Below are 19,374 nucleotides of genomic sequence, written 5' to 3' on the forward strand. Positions count from 1 at the left end.
AAAGACTAAATATACTAGCAAAGCACTTGAAGGGACATTGCTTTCTTTTTATTTATTTGCCTTTCAATATCGACACCGTGTGGTGCATTTAACCTTATCTTCTGCGAATAGAACAAAGGGACTTTTTGCTTCTATCATAATGTACTGACATTTATTAGACCATTAGAACGTTGGTAGTATCATTAAGGAAGAGGAGAGATATTTAGAGAAGGATCTGAAATTGCTGTTATAGCTTTATTTCGCTGTTTTCAAGTTAATATCCTTCTGAGGCAGTCATTACGGATTTGTTTTGTGGGAGATTCTGGAGGGTTGAAATTCCCAATCCTGGGATTCACACACTGAGGGCCACATGTACAACGGTATTTTGAGGTCGCAAATGCCCCAGTTTGTACAATCGTAAAAATGACATTTTAAATGTACATATGTCAAATTGAGATTCGTTAACTAGTTACCAAATTTGCATTTGCAATTCGGTATTTACATAATACATTACCACCAATTGGAAAACCAGTGGTACCTGTATGGCTTCTTCCCCATTGAGAATGTATTTAAAATATTTTCTATGAGCAGGCAATGGTCCAAAGGACCACTGACTTCTCTTAAAAAATTAAATTAAATGTTTAATTTTATTTTTTGAAACAAATTCTTTTTTACTTTAAGTAAAACGTTCTGCATTAGAAGAAAAAAAGATTGCCTTATTTAAAAGGAATCACAGACATGGTGGTCTGCTGAACCCACACAACAACAAGAAGAGAGGTAGGGAAGATAAGGAAGCACTCTTAATCCCCTGTTATATTCGTATCAACAAGAAAAGAGTGTCCAAAATAATACAGTTATCGTACAAATGGAGCAGTATATGACCCCTTTTGGGTAAATAAGAAAGCCCTCACTCACCACCCTGGTTGGTGACATGCTTCATCATTGGGCCCCACTGAAGAGGCCGAGTGCCTCTTCAGTGTGCTTCGACGCCAGATCTACTGTGGAGTAGGTTTTGTGAAATAGGCGTGACGTGAATGATAAAAATTGGGGAGTGAAGGTATAAAAATTGTCTTCAGTGTCTCAAAAAAAAATTTTTTATTACTTGATCACTTGGACAGGTTTAAAATGGTGTAGGAAAATAGACCAAATAAATTGTTTTTTTTTCTTAAATTCAATAATCAGTCAACATGTTTCTGCCTTGAAACTGTGTAACTTTACCAGGCATTCATCAGGACAAAAGGTGTAATAAACCCCGGCGGTATGGGCATTCTAAGGCCCACCCTGACCTAGGGACGTGAAAGTGAAAATTAGTTGTAAAAAAGTGCATGAAGAAGTGAAAAACTCATTCTAGGGTCTGCCCAATTTGGGGACCTCATAGTCCGTGTATATGCACCTGTGGGAGAAAAAGACGAAGACATACACATAAGAGACAAAATAAACAGTTAAAATTCACTATGCTCCTTGGTATATCTACAGTGCTCCAGTTGTAGTGAGAGGACAGTGGATAGCGAAATAACAGTATAGTTAACACCATATTATGTCCCAGGAGAAGTAACGTTATACATAGGGGTGCTGTGGACAACAGGTGGTTCTTAGGATCAAAGTAGCCCCTATTTGGAAGTTAGCTAAATCAGCATGTGGAGAGCAATGCGATCACTGGACCTTAATGGCCAGTGACCTCATGAGCAAAATACATATAGTAAAATGTCTCACTTGTATGGCGAGTAGATCACACACCATGGATCTCGGGAGGTGGGTGGTGGCGTAATTGCCACACCCTTGAAAGGAAGAACAACATATACCGGGATTAAATAATCAGTAATATGAGCATAGTACTTAGCTCGATCACTATGGCTCTGTGGAAGGAGGCCGTGGATGCTGGGATGTAACTTACGCCCTCGACGCCAGACACCCTCTTGGAACCTGCTGTCACCCTTGTTACCGAATCCTGAAGATGATCGCGGTCTCCGGTGACGCCGTATAAATGCCGTGAAGGTTTTGCGCCCTACTTCCGTGATGGGCGTGGCTTCATGGGTGGTAGGCGTGTGAGGGATACACGTGGCCAATCAGCAGTGAAAGGCGAGGTAGCGTCATGATCGAGTCATGGCCAATAAAGACACGCCCAATCACCTAGTCCGCACGTTGCAAATGGCAACTAGACCGGAGCACAACTCACCGAGTGTGCTCCGGTCTCCAAGGTAAACGCAGTATCCAATGCACAGGAAACTTTATTGGCAAAGGTAGTTGACAAAGAGAGGTTACGAGTGCAGGGAGAATTCTAGGGGAGAAAGACGATTCTCTAATGTAGGTGAGCTGCCTGCAGTACGGTGCGCATAAGTTAAGGAAATAACTAATTATTGCAGAAACGCCAAGTCCATACCCCAGAGGAGGCGTGTCAAAGCCCATTGACGCGCACTGCTTTTACATACATTGGTGAAATGCCAAATGGCATGGGTGTTCTTGCAGTAAAGTGCGCAAGGGATAAGACAAATACTGGTAAGCGTTATGTTTCAAAGCCCACCACTGCGCAATGGTTGTCATAAGTGAAATGCCAAATGGCGTAGGTGTTCTGGCAATTAGGTGCCCAGATGATGGGAAAAAAATACTAATAGGCGGGATGTGTCAAAACCCGTCAAAGCGCAATGGTATTAACGGTGGGATTAGGTTTGGTAAGTTGCACCCATATATTAGATTAGGTGGTGCCGTTCCACACAGAGGATGATAGTGTACATATATAAAAAATGTAATGCCTCGCAATACGAGTGTCAACTGGTGGGGTAGAACTGCTAAAGTTAGCAGAGCAGTAACTGAAGGAGAGGTAACTGGTGGTCCAGCATTTGCAGCAGATGGGATGAGCCTGGGGGTATCAGGAAAAATTAATGCGTAGCATGTTCATTAGATTATTTCAAAACTGAGTTCCAAGGGATCTCATCATTAAGACCATTGGTGGAAGTTCCTCGTCTGTAGACCCATCTTTGTTCTTTCTCAAAGAGTCGATTGGAAGTATTGTGTCCCCCATTGACCTGTTCGATTATTGCCCATCTCAAATCGTTGGTGGTATGGTTATTTTGAAGAAAATGACTGCTCATTTTTGTAGTTGCTCTGCGACACCTAATGTTGTTTAATTTTCCGGGAGGTCATTCCAATATATCGCAGGTCACATGGGCAGGTAATTAGGTAGATGACATTTATTGAGTTGAAATTGGTATGAGATCTTTGGGTCCATATCTTGCCCGGTTCAAGTTCATGCTGTTTCGATGCGGTTGTCAGGTGACATACACTGCAATCCGAGCACGGGTAATGTCCCACTATCTTAGGCAAACCCCAGGTATCAGTGATGGAACGGAGGCCTTGGGGTAGTACTTCTTTTGGACGGGTGTGGACCAGGGCGTCTTTTAGGCTTCTTCCTTTTTTAAAAGGGAACAGGGGTTTCTCCCAGGTTTTGTTGATGCTCGAGATAAGTCTCCAGTTTTTGTTGATTGTCTTTTTCATAAAATTTGAAAGACTACCGTAAGTGGTTACAAAGGTTAAGGGAATTTCCTGCGGTGAGTTGGTCTTCTCCTCCAGGAGTGCCTCACGAGGTTGGTTGCGTGCCCATTTATACCCTTTGTCCAGAATGCTGGTAGGGTAGCCTCTTGATTGTAGTTTCTGGGTGAGGCCCGTTGACTGTTCCTTGAAATCTCTGACATCGCTACAGTTGCGTCTAATTCTGAGATACTGCCCATAAGGAAGGTTCTCTTTCAGAGGGCGCGGATGGAAGCTCGTGTATTCTAGAAGATTATTTTTTGCCGTCGGTTTATAATGTGTTTTGGTTGAAAGACTGCTGCCTGTGACTATTATGACAACGTCTAAGAAAACAATGTCTGTCTTGCTCACGGTGTAAGTGAATTTCAGATTTTGGTCCATTTGAGGAAGTCTTCCAGGAGGTTTTCACTGCCCTTCCAGATCAAAAACACATTGTCGATGTATCTTCTCCACAGGTGGATGGAGGAGGTAAAAGGGCCATCGGTGGTAGGATGTGTCTGGCTTCGAAGTCTGCGACATCCAGCCCCGCCACACTCTGGGACATCGAGGTGCCGGTGCTCTGCAGGAAGAGTTGCCCTTTGTAGGAAAAGAAAGTTTCTTTAAGGGCAATAGTTGCACATTCCAGGATAAATGCTTTGGGTGTCTGATACTCCCAGACGACCGAATTAAGAGCTGACCCCAGGACTTTGATGGTATCATCCTGGGGGATGCTGGTATACAGACTCTCTATGTCTAAGGTGACCAATGTCACTGTATTCTCCTCAAAAGTCACTGTTTGTAGGAGTTGAAGGAGGCTCTTGGTATCCTTTAGGTAAGTAGGAGTGTTCTGCACGATGGGTTTCAGATAATGATCGCAGAAACGCAAAACCCAGCAGGCCACCATTCCTGTGACGGCTATCATTCCTAATGGGTCGCAATATGTGCCCTACTCCATCAATATTCAGGAGGTAGGCAGTGTTGAGACCCAATAAGAAAGGCTATTTTAAAATTAAAACTTTAATACATTAGGAATTGTGAATTCCTAATTCCAAATTGCGATTTGGTAAGATTCGCAATTCCGAATGTTAATATATCTGGCCCTAAATTGCGTTGTTTATTGGTTTCTCCATTGAAGTGGAAATAACCACCCTTTACCATAATACAGAGTCAATAAAACTGAGCCACCTAATACCACATCACTGAGATAACTAACAATAATAACCCTGCACCATTGATAATACTAATCGGACAGTTACTTACTTGTTAACCCACTTCTCCTTCATGGGAATTTCAAAGAAGTCAAAGATGTCAAAAAACAACTGTCCAACTCATAATACTTCTGGGTGAGAACACAATGGTGCTGTCAATAAGGTAACCCTCCTGAGGGCGTGCAGAAGCAACTGCTGGCTCCTATAAAGAGTCATTTTCAGCCTCATTAGACTGCGTGGGACTTGCGTAACTCAATTATCCTCGCCCTAATTAATTTTTATCTAGAAAAGGTGTTGCACCTTGGTTTTCACAGATAGCTCAACACAGTCTGCAGATGCAAGTGTCTCAAGTAAGATAAACTATGCTAATTGAGCACAGCCAATCAACCATATCTTTTCATGTAGCTTAGGGCACTGACAAGGAGGTCTTGTTGGCAGGACTTAGTGCACTCTCGGAGTCGAACAACCAGCAGCAACATTGCTAAATGTTAGGGTGATCATGAAAAAAGGGAAATTTCCTTACAGAGGCTGAATGAAAGTTCTTGGTCAGTGACACGTATAGTTTGGACAGAAATGATAATGAGAGGGGTCAAGTGTCTCACCATCAGCTATTCAAAGGCAGCTTCGCTTTGAAGCTCGCCTTTAGGGTGCACAACATGTGTGGCTCCCAGCCCAGAAAACAAGACACCTTTTTCAACTGTAGTCCTCAATTGTGCCTGGAAGTCATTTACACTACTCCTCATTAGGGCAAAAAGTTGTCTGCAAGGGTAACAGAGTGGCAACTTTCTACAAGTTGCCTTGGCATAATATGTACATTAAATTCAACCTGGGCAATGTCATGTTTAATGTAATTAATATTTTGATATTCGGAATCCTTATTCTCTGTAGCCCCATTCAGAAGTTAGCACAGCTGAGTGGTCCGTATGTAACCCTGAACTCGCCAATGGAGCTACCATCTCACACAGCAAAACAACAATTTAGTGGGTTTGCTGTTAGAACATATAATGGTACATGTTCCACTCTCTAATATACAGCACCATGCTTGAGGGCCTGACAGGTAGAACTTGGGGTGACTTACATATATTTGAAGAGTATATGTTGACTTTGTCATGGGTGAAATGACAAAGTCAAGTTCTCAGTCAAAAGCCTGCTCGTCCAGCCAAAAGTGGCAGACCGGGAAGTCACGTTTTACACTGTCACTCGCAGGGTGACACAATAAGTGCTGCAGCCCTGGAGGGACAGTTTAACTTACAGGCCCTGGGTACCACATACTAAGGGCCTTTAAGTAAGATAACCTATGCTAACTGAGCACAGCCGATCAACCATATATTTTCATGTAGCTTAGGGCACTGACAAGGAGGTCTTGTTGGCAGGACTTAGTGCACTCTCGGAGTCGAACAACCAGCAGCAACATTGCTAAATGTTAGGGTGATCATGAAAAAAGGGAAATTTCCTTACAGAGGCTGAATGAAAGTTCTTGGTCAGGGACACGTATAGTTTGGACAGAAATGATAATGAGAGGGGTATGGAGAGGGGCACGGAAACACAACGTAATAGAGATGGCTCTGAGCAAATAAATTGGCGGCGAGGGTATGGAGTTACCAATTAGCAGGTTGCATGGGCGACAGTCACATTTAGTAGTTGAGGTTAATGTTTGTTGCTATTGAGCGACAGCCAGATAAAACAGAATTGTCTGGAGGGTAACCAGTTGCAGCTACTTGGCGGGAGGAGTGGCGGGGGCAAGGAGGGGGGATGGGACAACAGATGAAAACAGAAAAAAAAGAAACTAAAAACCTTTAAAAAGTTACCTGATGCAAGCCCGCCACTCAGCTCAGGCTCCGCTGTGGACAATCCTGAGGCTGCTGTCATGTTAGAAAGCAGCATCAGGATTGACCTGAGCCCTGTGAATTTGTGTTTTTATGCTGGCAGGGATGGCAACGCTCCTCCGCCATATCGGAGGAACCGCCACTGGGGGTAACTGGATAACGTCTTACATGGCTCTTCTGGGGGGCAAAGGATAGGATGTTTGGAGGTCACCTTGGGGAGTTAGAGGATAGAATACATGAAGGCAACGTATGGGGTAGGTTGGATGGACGGTGGTTGAAAGGATGTTTTATGGGAGTAGATGGTGTGGTCATTTGGGGAAATCTGTCAAGGATGTGGGGGGCTAAAGGTGGAAGGGGATATGTTATAATATGTATTAGGGAAGTGAGGTTCTTACTATGTTTGTAATGTTTTGAGACTTGCTAAAAACGTTAATTTGCTCTTATTGTTTGGTCTTTCTTGTATGCCAGCTTTCCCAAAGATAGCAATGTTTTTGTAGATAAATCAGTATTAAAAAACAGGATGTATTGTCACCTTTCTCTTCAATAAACAGAGACCACCAAGCACAACTGTTAATGACTGGTGGCTCTTTGGAATGCAGTCCTGTGCCTTGCTCTTCATTCGGCATGCATATATTTTCACTTTTTACACTTCCTCATTAGAAATTGATTTTTTCTTTTTGCTCGAGGGAAATACTGAATCTAATGTAGAAATAACTGATTCAAGTGCTCACAAATATTGGCTGTCCACAAGATTCAGTTTTTTTTTTATTTCTGCTTATTGTGATTGTCAAGAGTTTCTTATTTTTCAATCCACATGTACATATAACAGTTCACATTAATCCTTAGGCCTACAGCTGGCACTGTCTAGGACGCGTCTTGGTGCCTTGATACCCTCACGGGTGATAAGCAGCACTCCAGAAATCCACCTTACAGTGCATGACTTTGGGCTGAAGAGCCGGCTGCGACCTGAGTCGCCTTCCACTGCCGTCCCATCTGTTGGATTGAAATCAGTAACTGAACCAACCAATATGTGATCTGGATAAACAGGTCCAAGAGCTTCACCCCGCCCGTAATACCATTAAAATAAGCCACTGAGTCGCTACGCTAGCCTTCAATTAAATACAATGTCTAAGATTAAACTTGAGGTTGAGTGAAACATCTAAGTGACACTTGTGGAAATCTTAATCACCTGAGATTTGTCCAACAATAACAATTCACATTACTGCACGAGAAGAGTGTGCTGGAAGGGCCAGAGGATTTGGTGTCTATCAGACCTGCATCTCTATTTTCGTTTTGTCTCTCCTTTGAGTCGACATACAATGGCAAGAGCGCTACAGCTACTGGGTCTATAGAAGTTTTATAATGATTGCCTCAACAAGTTCTCCTCTGTGCCTAAAATGGCTTCTCAACAACAGTTACTTTGCCTACATGCAGCTCTGTACTGTGCTTGCAGCATCTTCTCCACTGTGCGTAAAAGTTTCAATCGCCACCTTATATCAGTGTCTATATCGGTCTTGCACAGTAGTTGCCTTTGATATTTCGTGCATTTTGAGACCAAAAAATATTTTTACTTTTAGCCAATGTTTTTATTAATGAACAGGAAAAAGCAGCTCCCCCAACAATAAAGATTTTAGAATAAACAGGACAAAAGAAACATACACAAATCCAAAATGCTAGCAGCCAGCATGGACCTATTGGCTTTCTCAATGCTTGTTCTCTATTATTTCTGTTGTCATCTCTTAACTGGCCTTCATCAGTCATTTGAAGTCTGTCTTGTCAGCCTCCTGTAATCAAGCAATATACAAGTAAAAAAGACATTCAAACATACATATACATGTTGAAGCTCTTCAATTAGTCTATTTTTTTTTCATACATATTTTGCTTCCGCCAACAGCAACATACAATATAGGGGAATGGGTTAGCCCCCTTCAGCCATTGGCTCTCTTCTAATGTGAGTAGCAGCCTTTTCCTGATAACATCTGCACGTCAGCCTTCTGTGCCAAAGTGTGTGGGCAGATGGCTTACGTTGCCAATTACTATTTCTTTCCACATCTTATCTTTTTTTTAAAATTATTTGTATTCATCTTTGGCTATTTAAACTAGGCGGCCTATTTACTAGAATGTCACGCTCTGCTGCGCAGCAAGTCGTCTTGTTGCACTGCACTGCGTGACAGGGAAAGGGCAGAAATGCGCCGTATTTTAGGAGATATGGCGCATTCCTGCCTTTTCCCCTGCACTGGTGCCATTTTGGTGGCCTAGCGCCATTGCAGGCACCGCATGGTTCAAGGGTGTCTGAGCAGCGTGCAGGATTGTTTTTGTGCAGGAAGGGTCACCTTCCTGCACAAAAACAATCTTGAGAGGCATATTTTTCCTTCTATGTGTGCTGCAGAATACAGGACATATAGAAAGAGGAAGGAACAAGGAGAAATAAAGATATTTATCCTTGTTACGTCCCACCTGAGAAGGCGCACCATGGAACCTTCCCAGAGCACAGTAAGTCAACGCCGTGCATTATCTTACTCCGATTTATGGAGTCACTCAGGGACACGCATGTAAGGTTTGCGACGCAAATCGGCTCATAAACAGGCGCAAAGTCTTCCAGTCACAGTAATTTAAAGACAATGGCACCTTTTCTTTGCAAAATAAAATATCATATTTACCTGCGGTAGTCACTGAAACTACATTAGGTATACCTGTACACACGACATTTCACAGCCACGTTCTTGTTTCAGTCATTCGTGTTTGCTCTCTCTTCTCCCCTCTGTCCTAACTAATGAACATTAAGTCACGGCGCCAAACTGTTTTGCATCAGGCCCGTGAGTACATTTCCAAGACTGACTCAATCCTTCCCTCAGAGTTTATGAGAGAAGAAAACCCCTGTGCTCAAGAACTCCGTCCCTGTGCTCCAGAAGCAGGAGTGTTTGTGTTTTCTTTTTCCTCTGCTGCCCGCAGTACACAGAGTTTGTGTTTGCAATTTTACATAGCGCCAACTCTGCACAAAAGCAGTGGGCGCTTCACATGAGAACAGATTACACTTGAACAGGTATCTTTTTTTCTGTAACACACGGAGATTTAGTGATTTTCCCATAATTACAGGATGTTGAGCCGAAGCCGGAGCTCGAACCTGGTTTCCCAGTCGGCAGATGTGGCTGTAGCGCCCCCACCCTCTGTGATTTTACTACTCATCTGTAATGATGCACACAGTAACCTTCCCTGGAGTTAGATACAGTAAATTACATTACACACAGCACCTTTCCCTGGTTACAGCGCTCTCTCACCTGTGCTGCTGGAAGTCTCTTCACTCCCGTCCGGCCACCGGCAGGATCCGCAGCGCCCCCGCATTCCTCCCTCCATCGTTGACTCCTGGACTGAAGAAGGGCCGCAGGGTGCGGGGGAAGGAGGCCCCGGAGAAGGTGAACAGCAGAGACCGGTCATCCACATTGTACACCGAGAGCCGGCCCGCCTCATAGTCCAGGAAGAGACCCACAGCCCTGGGGGGCACATGGGGGGTCAGGAGGGTCATGGGGGAGGTGAGAGCTTCACATTCACCATCTCTGAGCCACACTGTCCAGAATCCATCCTCAGGTGATAGTGCGATCTCCCCCTTCCTGCTCGCAGCCTCGTCACACACCCCCAGGTACCAGCGGGTCTTGTCCCCCACCTCCACCTCCCAGTAATGCCTCCCAGAGCTCAGCCTCTCTCTCCCCAGGACATTGATGACGGGATGGAATCTCTGGGGCGTGTCGGGCAGATCCTGTGCTCGGTCTCCGTGCCTAACGCTCCTTCCGTCCTCGGACAGGATGAGCCTCCGATGAGCAGTGTCCGGATCCAGGGTCACCGCAGCTGCAGGAGAGAGAGATGCAGAAATCAGACCTCAGCAATCACAGCAATTACTCACCCAACCACGGAGCACCCACAGGCAGGAACTCAGAACAACACAACACCGCTCAGCCTTCTTTCCATACACAATCATACAGTCCTCGCACTCTTCGTCTGGCTTCTTTAGTAGGAATAAAATGCTCTAGTATTGGAAAAACAAGTCACAACCCAGCTCGAGAGGAGGCCTGTGCTGCGCGCCCGGCTCCGCCGGTTCTAGGCTCTAACACTGTGGGGAAAGTTTCATACCAAGAGTAACAGAACATGAAATGTAAGTAAACAGGCTCTCAGCGTAATCAGCATAAGTAACTCATTTAAATCAATGGCACTAAGATGGTTTTATGAAAGTAAATTATAAATAGAGATCGGAAACAGCAGTAACCCCTCAGTGCTTCCAACCCCTCGTCTTCACACCGCCACAGTGACATCCACCCAAGTTCCCCTCTTTAGCAGTGAAATAGGAATTCCCCTCTCCACGGTCTTGGCCGTAAGCACCATAAGGTCACATTTCTGCTAAACTCTCTGCCGACAATGATACAACTTTTCACGAAAAACAGGCTGATGTTTAAAAATCGAAAACGAAAATATGAGAGAAATATGGAGAAGCAAAATCCGTGGCAGAAATGTTGCAAACAAAGGCGTCCACGTGCATATGGCTGCCTCCTGTTTAACACGTTTTATTTAATTGTATTATATAAACGACTGAAAGGCCATGTTTTTCGTTATTTACTTCTAAACTGAGCTTTCTTGGTGGGTTTTCAATGTAAATTCAATCACAACACTACAAACATCACGATAAAGGTTCCGGAACAGAGGGGCCAATCGAGGCAGCCCTATTTCTAATACTTTGATTCACACAGCCCTGGTTTATTAGGACTCCGATGCAATGTTTTGAAACTTACCAGATATTAAATACATAATATTCGATTATTTCAATGCGTTAATGCAAGTAGGCACATCTGATATAGCCGAGGAGCAGTGGAGCGCTGGACTCTCTAATATGAAGGAACAATCTGGGTTTTGGGGTCCGCCTGAGACTTGACAATAAAAATAGGAGAGGGTTTCTCGACCCAGGACAGAATAAACCTGAACAGAGGGAGGTCACTGCAGAGAGAGGAGCTCTGATGAGGCGGTGCAAGGAAACATCTGGAAGCGAGGGGAGGAGGCAGTGGTCATTGTATGGTGATGAGGGAGTGCAGAGCCAAGGGCTGAGTAGGGACTGCCGCTGCGCATGGACTGGACTAAGCTGTGTGGACTATACTGTGTAGGGACGGCCGCTGTGCAGAGATTGGACCATGCTGTGGAGGGATTGAGGTTGTGCAGAGATTAGACTATGTTGTACAGGGATTGAGGCTGTGCAGATTGCATTATGCTGTGCAGGGACCAATGCATGCAGAACTTGGACTATGCTGCTTAGGGACTGAGACAGTGCAGACCTTGGACTATGCTGCTTAGGGATTGGGGCTGTGCAGAGTTTGGACTGCGCTGTGTAGGGATTGAAAGTGCAGATTCTTCACTATGCAGTGTAGAGATTGGGGCTGTGCAGATATAACTGCACTGTGAAGAGATTGAGGTTGTGCAGAGACTCGTCTGTGCTGTGCAGAGATTGCTGCTGTGCAGTGATGTGACTATGCTGTGCAGAGACTTGATAATGCTGTGTTGGGATTGAGGCTGTGGTGCAGAGATTGGACTAGGCTGTGCAGAGATTGCTGCTGCACAGAGACTTGATTATGCTGTGAAGGAATGTGGACAGTGTTACGCTGTGCAAGCATATGCCTGAGTATAGAGGTATACATATAGGGTAGAGCTCTTCTGGGGTTGTAGGGCTGTGCGGAAAGTGGGTTGCTTGGAGTTTTGAGTGTGCAGAGACTGGAGCGCTGTGCAGAGACTGGAGCGCTGTGCAGAGACTGGAGCGCTGTGCAGAGACTGGAGCCCTGTGCAGAGACTCGAGCCCTGTGCAGAGACTCGAGCCCTGTGCAGAGACTCGAGCCCTGTGCAGAGACTCGAGCCCTGTGCAGAGACTGGAGCCCTGTGCAGAGACTGGAGCCCTGTGCAGAGACTGGAGCCCTGTGCAGAGACTGGAGCGCTGTGCAGAGACTGGAGCGCTGTGCAGAGACTGGAGCGCTGTGCAGAGACTGGAGCGCTGTGCAGAGACTGGAGCGCTGTGCAGAGACTGGAGCGCTGCGCAGAGACTGGAGCCCTGTGCAGAGACTGGAGCCCTGTGCAGAGACTGGAGCCCTGTGCAGAGACTGGAGCCCTGTGCAGAGACTGGAGCGCTGTGCAGAGACTGGAGCGCTGTGCAGAGACTGGAGCGCTGTGCAGAGACTGGAGCGCTGTGCAGAGACTGGAGCGCTGCGCAGAGACTGGAGCCCTGTGCAGAGACTGGAGCCCTGTGCAGAGACTGGAGCCCTGTGCAGAGACTGGAGCCCTGTGCAGAGACTGGAGCCCTGTGCAGAGACTGGAGCGCTGTGCAGAGACTGGAGCGCTGTGCAGAGACTGGAGCGCTGTGCAGAGACTGGAGCGCTGTGCAGAGACTGGAGCGCTGTGCAGAGACTGGAGCGCTGCGCAGAGACTGGAGCCCTGTGCAGAGACTGGAGCCCTGTGCAGAGACTGGAGCCCTGTGCAGAGACTGGAGCCCTGTCCTGAGACTGGAGCGCTGTGCAGAGACTGGAGCGCTGTGCAGAGACTGGAGCGCTGTGCAGAGACTGGAGCGCTGTGCAGAGACTGGAGCGCTGTGCAGAGACTGGAGCGCTGTGCAGAGACTGGAGCCCTGTGCAGAGACTGGAGCCCTGTGCAGAGACTGGAGCCCTGTGCAGAGACTGGAGCCCTGTCCTGAGACTGGAGCCCTGTCCTGAGACTGGAGCGCTGTGCAGAGACTGGAGCGCTGTGCAGAGACTGGAGCGCTGTGCAGAGACTGGAGCGCTGTGCAGAGACTGGAGCTCTGCTCAGAGACTGGAGCCCTGTCCTGAGACTGGAGCGCTGTGCAGAGACTGGAGCTCTGTGCAGAGACTGGAGCCCTGTGCAGAGACTGGAGCTCTGTGCAGAGACTGGAGCCCTGTGCAGAGACTGGAGCGCTGTGCAGAGACTGGAGCGCTGTGCAGAGACTGGAGCTCTGCTCAGAGACTGGAGCCCTGTCCTGAGACTGGAGCGCTGTGCAGAGACTGGAGCTCTGTGCAGAGACTGTAACCCTGTGCAGAGACTGGAGCCCTGTCCTGAGACTGGAGCTCTGTCCTGAGACTGGAGCTCTGTCTTCAGACTGGAGCGCTGCGCAGAGACTGGAGCGCTGTGCAGAGACTGGAGCTCTGCGCAGAGACTGGAGCGCTGTGCAGAGACTGGAGCTCTGCGCAGAGACTGGAGCGCTGTGCAGAGACTGGAGCTCTGCGCAGAGACTGGAGCGCTGTGCAGAGACTGGAGCTCTGTCCTGAGACTGGAGCTCTGTCTTCAGACTGGAGCGCTGCGCAGAGACTGGAGCGCTGCGCAGAGACTGGAGCGCTGTGCAGAGACTGGAGCTCTGCGCAGAGACTGGAGCGCTGTGCAGAGACTGGAGCGCTGTGCAGAGACTGGAGCTCTGTGCAGAGACTGGAACGCTGTGCAGAGACTGGAGCGCTGTGCAGAGACTGGAGCCCTGTGCAGAGACTGGAGCTCTGTGCAGAGACTGGAGAGCTGTGCAGAGACTGGAGCGGTGTGCAGATGGCTTCTAGAGAGTGGGGATTGTGTTGGGACTGAGTAACTTTTTAGAGGTTTGAGTAAATAATGTGCTGGCCTATTCTGGAGGTGGGGAGCTGCATAGAGGGGAGAGATATGCAGAGTCTAGGGAACTGTCATGAACATTGTGACAGCTCCCATCTTAGTCATACCGTGGCTGCTTTTAGCTTTTCTTTATCTTGAATAGAAAGTGTAAACTTCTTAGACACACGAAAAATGCTGATGTCATGGCTGCCTGCTATCTAGTCTGAATTTTTACTGTTTTAGTAATGAATGCAGACAGCACATTATGCCTCATTGTCGTACAGGTTGCTTTTTATGCGGGAAGGTGTCCTTCTCCCCCTTGAGTATACTTCGCTACTATGGCAGAGTTCAGGTAACATTTTACCATTACAAGTCCCTGTTTCTTGCTGCTTTCTTTGCTTGTGTTATTTATAAACAAATGATTGTTTGGAGTGCCAGTGTGTCCCTGAACTCACCTCACGTGACCAACAGTGACCAGAAAACGCTGCGCGCACAGGATTGCTCAGGAGGCGAGGCTCAGGCTGCAGTCCAACTGGCTTTCTAATATAATGTTGATGAATTGACCCAAGTCCTTTCGTCAGATTGATAGAAATCTGACACCTTTGATCTGTGGACACCCCATAACAGAACTGTGGTGGTGAAGGGGTGTGTACAGAATGGCGGATTGTGCAGATTCAAGGCCGCCTGTTCGGGGGATGACTGCAGAGAACAGAAGTCTGTGCAGAGACGAGTGTGGCTGTGAAGAGGAGGAAGGGTCATACCGTAAAAGCCTGGCCTAGAACGGGCAGAGCCGGTCACTGAATGAAGTGCTGTGATGGGACGAATGACAGTGCAGACAGTGAAAGACTCTGATTGTAAAGAGCAGAGGTCTGTGCAGAGAGAAGAGCTCCAGAGGGAGTGGAAACGATAGAGGTCTGTGCAGGTGAAGGAGGAGCTCTAGAGAGAGTGTAAAGGATGGAGGTCTGCACAGGTAAAGGAGGAGCTCCAGAGGGAGTGTAAAGGATGGAGGTCTGTTCAGGTAAAGGAGGAGCTCCAGAGGGAGTGAAGGAGGTCTGTGCAGGTGAAGGAGGAGCTCCATAGGGAGTGTAAAGGATGGAGGCCTGTGCAGGTAAAGGAGGAGCTCCAGGGGGAGTGTAAAGGATGGAGGTCTGTCCAGGTGAAGGAGGAGTTCTAGAGGGAGTGTAAAGGATGGAGGTCTGCACAGGTAAAGGAGGAGCTCCTGAGGGAGTGTAAAGGATGGAGGTCTGTGCAGAGAGGAGCTCCAGAGGCAGTGTAAAGGATGGAGGTCTGTGCAGGTAAAGGAGGAGCTCCAGAGGGAGTGTAAAGGATGGAAGTCTGTGCAGGTGAAGGAGGAGCTCCAGAGGGAGTGGAAACGATAGAGGTCTGTGCAGGTGAAGGAGGAGCTCTAGAGAGAGTGTAAAGGATGGAGGTCTGTGCAGTTGAAGGAGGAGCTCCATAGGGAGTGTAAAGGATGGAGGCCTGTGCAGGTAAAGGAGGAGCTCCAGGGGGAGTGTAAAGGATGGAGGTCTGTCCAGGTGAAGGAGGAGTTCTAGAGGGAGTGTAAAGGATGGAGGTCTGCACAGGTAAAGGAGGAGCTCCTGAGGGAGTGTAAAGGATGGAGGTCTGTGCAGAGAGGAGCTCCAGAGGCAGTGTAAAGGATGGAGGTCTGTGCAGGTAAAGGAGGAGCTCCAGAGGGAGTGTAAAGGATGGAAGTCTGTGCAGGTGAAGGAGGAGCTCCAGAGGGAGTGGAAACGATAGAGGTCTGTGCAGGTGAAGGAGGAGCTCTAGAGAGAGTGTAAAGGATGGAGGTCTGTGCAGTTGAAGGAGGAGCTCCAGAGGGAGTGTAAAGGATGGAGGTCTGTTCAGGTAAAGGAGGAGCTCCAGAGGGAGTGAAGGAGGTCTGTGCAGGTGAAGGAGGAGCTCCATAGGGAGTGTAAAGGATGGAGGTCTGTGCAGGTGAAGGAGGAGCTCCAGAGGGAGTGTAAAGGATGGAGGTCTGCACAGGTAAAGGAGGAGCTCTAGAGGGAGTGGAGGGCTGTGCAGGTAAAGGAGGAGCTCCAGAGGGAGTGTAAAGGATGGAGGTCTGTTCAGGTAAAGTGGGAGCTCCTGAGGGAGTGTAAAGGATGGAAGTCTGTGCAGAGAGGAGCTCCAGAGGGAGTGTAAAGGATGGAGTATGTGCAGGTAAAGGAGGAGCTCCAGAGGGAGTGAAGGAGGTCTGTGCAGGTGAAGGAGGAGCTCCATAGGGAGTGTAAAGGATGGAGGTCTGTGCAGGTGAAGGAGGAGCTCCAGAGGGAGTGTAAAGGATGGAGGCTTGTGCAGGTAAAGGAGGAGCTCCAGAGGGAGTGTAAAGGATGGAGGTCTGCACAGGTAAAGGAGGAGCTCTAGAGGGAGTGGAGAGCTGTGCAGGTAAAGGAGGAGCTCCAGAGGGAGTGTAAAGGATGGAGGTCTGTTCAGGTAAAGTGGGAGCTCCTGAGGGAGTGTAAAGGATGGAAGTCTGTGCAGAGAGGAGCTCCAGAGGGAGTGTAAAGGATGGAGTATGTGCAGGTAAAGGAGGAGCTCCAGAGGGAGTGTAAAGGATGGAGGTCTGTGCAGGTGAAGGAGGAGCTCCAGAGGGAGTGTAAAGGATGGAGGTCTGTGCAGGTGAAGGAGGAGCTCCAGAGGGAGTGTAAAGGATGGAGGTCTGTGCAGGTGAAGGAGGAGCTCCAGAGGGAGTGTAAAGGATGGAGGTCTGTGCAGGTGAAGGAGGAGCTACAGAGGGAGTGTAAAGGATGGAGGTCTGTGCAGGTGAAGGAGGAGCTCCAGGGGGAGTGTAAAGGATGGAGGTCTGTGCAGGTGAAGGAGGAGTTCTAGAGGGAGTGTAAAGGATGGAGGTCTGCACAGGTAAAGGAGGAGCTCTAGAGGGAGTGGAGAGCTGTGCAGGTAAAGGATGGAAGTCTGTGCAGAGAGGAGCTCCAGAGGGAGTGTAAAGGATGGAGTATGTGCAGGTAAAGGAGGAGCTCCAGAGGGAGTGTAAAGGATGGAGGCCTGTGCAGGTAAAGGAGGAACTCCAGAGGGAGTGTAAAGGATGAAGGTCTGTGCAGGTGAAGGAGGAGCTCCAGAGGGAGTGTAAAGAATGGAGGTCTGTGCAGGTGAAGGAGGAGCTCTAGAGGGACTGGAGAGAAGAGTGGAGGGCTGTGCAGAGAGAGGAGCTCAAGAGGGAGTATAAAGGATAGAGGTCTGTGCAGGCAAAGGAGGAGCTCTAGAGGGAGTGGATAGAGTGGGGGGCTGTGCAGAGAGAGGAGCTCCAGAGAGTGGCGGGCTGTGCAGAGAGAGGTGCTCAAGAGGGAGAGGAGAGAGTGGAGGGCTGTGCAGAGAGTGGAGCTCAAGAGGGAGAGGAGAGAGTGGAGGGCTGTGCAGAGAGCGGAGCTCCAGAGGAAGTGTAAAGGATGAAGGTCTGTGCAGGTAAAGGAGGAGCTCCAGAGGGAGTGGAGAGAGTGGAGGGCTGTGCAGAGAGAGGAGCTCGAGAGGGAGTGTAAAGGATGGAGGTCTGTGCAAGTAAAGGAGGAGCTCCAGTGGGAGTGTAAAGCATGGAGGTCTGTGCAGGTAAAGGAGGAGCTCTAGAGGGGGTGCAGTAAGTGGAGGGCTGTGGAGAGAGAGGAAAGATTGCAGCTGTCAGCGGCCCCGCATGTATCCATTCCAAAAGGGCCGCCCTTTAGTTCCATTTGGGCACCAGCTCACCCTTCTAGTGGTTGGGCTCCTGTAGGAGTCCACTCGTCAGGGCACCATATGGGCGTCGCATCCAGTGCGCTGAGGTGGGGGGAGGGTATATATGCTTCCCCCTCCCTTGCCAAGGCCAGCAGGGCTCTGACCGGGGGAGGGTGCAGGCTGGAGGCATACGGAGGCCCACTCGGCTGGGGCGTGCCGGCCTGCATTGAGCCCGTGGGGTATTCAGGTGTTGTTGGTAAGCCACATGGTGCCCCTGGGGCGACCAGGGGTGATGGGGGGCTGCTCCCTTCTGGAGCGGGGAAAGCAGGCCGGGAGTAGTGGGCGCCCCATCTCCCGGTTTTACTCTGTGCGATGGGGTTGCACGGGCCTCCCTCTTTCGGGGGGCCCACACCAGTGTTCCGCTTCCCCCCCTGCAGGCGGAGTGGTTTGGATCCCCCATGGACAGTGGCGCCCGTAGGTTACCAGGCCACGTGGACCGGTTGTAAATGCGGGTCGATGGGTAGATCGGTCAGGTCCTGGGCCTTGCCCTGGTCCACAGGCGGCGCACTGCCCTAGTGGTTGGGCCGGTGCAACCCGAGGAGGGTTCCGGTAGGGGATCTGATCCCCACAGTGGGAGCAATTGGGGCCTGCTGGGGCACGTCAGGTTTGTTTGTTGATTCATTCTGCCTCTGGGCGATTCCGTGTGTGGGCCGGGATAGGGGGGTTAACTTGTGGCCTTGATGCGATGTTGCAGGGGGGTACAAGTCGCACAGTCGGGGACTTGTTTTGGGCGCGAGGCAACGGGTTCAGGGCCTCCACCTTACGCCCGCTCCCACCCGTATGGCCTGAGACGCATGGCGTAATTGATAAGGTGTCTGACTTCGGATTCAAACATTTGGTGGTTGGATCCTCTTTAGCAACTATAATAAGGATATTTTTAGTGTGTCTCAGAGGGAAAGGCATGCATGCTCAGACTGTGGGTGGGGGAAGTTGCCATTCCAAAAGGGCGGCCCTTTAGTGCCATTTGAGCACCATCACACCCCCTCTAGTGGTTGGGCTCCTGTAGGAGTCCGCTCGCCAGGGCGACACATCGGAGTCACATCCGGTGCGCCGAGGTGGGGGGAGGTTACATATGCCTCCCCCACCCCTCCTGGCATCCTCTCTTGCACCAGCCCAGCCGTCTCCCACCTCTTACCCGGTGGGCAGGCTGGGGGACAAGGTACTCAGAATGTTTTAATGTTTTATTTTGTGTTGCAGGCGGTGTTCCAGGGGGATCTGGAAGCAGACCGGTACAGTAAGGGTATCTCTGCGGCAGATGGGTACAATAAGGGTACCTCTGCACGGCAAAGTAGGGGTGCCAGAGCCAAAGATCAGGATCCTCAGGGCAGGTTCCTGGAAAACCGCGACAGCGCCCAGTTAGTCCTTCGGGCGGTTGGGGGCCTGACCAACTGGGGGTTTGCCCTGCTACGCTCTGCCTTAGAAAGGCCTAAAAAGGGCGTGAGTATTAAAAAACCAACGTGTCACGTGATCCGGAGGTGGATCACCAAAAAAGTATAGCACTGACTGGT

General features: G+C 49.0%; 1 protein-coding gene across 2 annotated transcripts in view; it reads right to left on the reverse strand.

The window, feature by feature from the left end:
* Nucleotides 1-8,080: 8,080 nt before the first annotated feature.
* Nucleotides 8,081-19,374, reverse strand: part of LOC147662846 (E3 ubiquitin-protein ligase TRIM39-like) — a 173,078-nt gene continuing 161,784 nt past the window's right edge. The window contains exons 7-8 of one of the 2 annotated variants that reach the window (XM_086950859.1): nucleotides 9,796-10,360; nucleotides 8,081-8,301 (exon numbers count right to left, since the gene is read on the reverse strand). In XM_086950859.1, coding sequence (XP_086806985.1) covers nucleotides 9,816-10,360 — 545 coding nt within the window. In that variant the 3' untranslated portion in view covers nucleotides 8,081-8,301; nucleotides 9,796-9,815. Of the gene's footprint in view, nucleotides 8,302-9,146; nucleotides 10,361-19,374 lie in introns of those variants that run through there. The other variant, XM_086950860.1, reaches the window with a different exon arrangement.

The sequence above is a fragment of the Lissotriton vulgaris genome, unplaced genomic scaffold (genome assembly GCF_964263255.1).
Source record: "Lissotriton vulgaris unplaced genomic scaffold, aLisVul1.2 SCAFFOLD_482, whole genome shotgun sequence".
In the NCBI taxonomy this organism is placed as follows: domain Eukaryota; kingdom Metazoa; phylum Chordata; class Amphibia; order Caudata; family Salamandridae; genus Lissotriton; species Lissotriton vulgaris.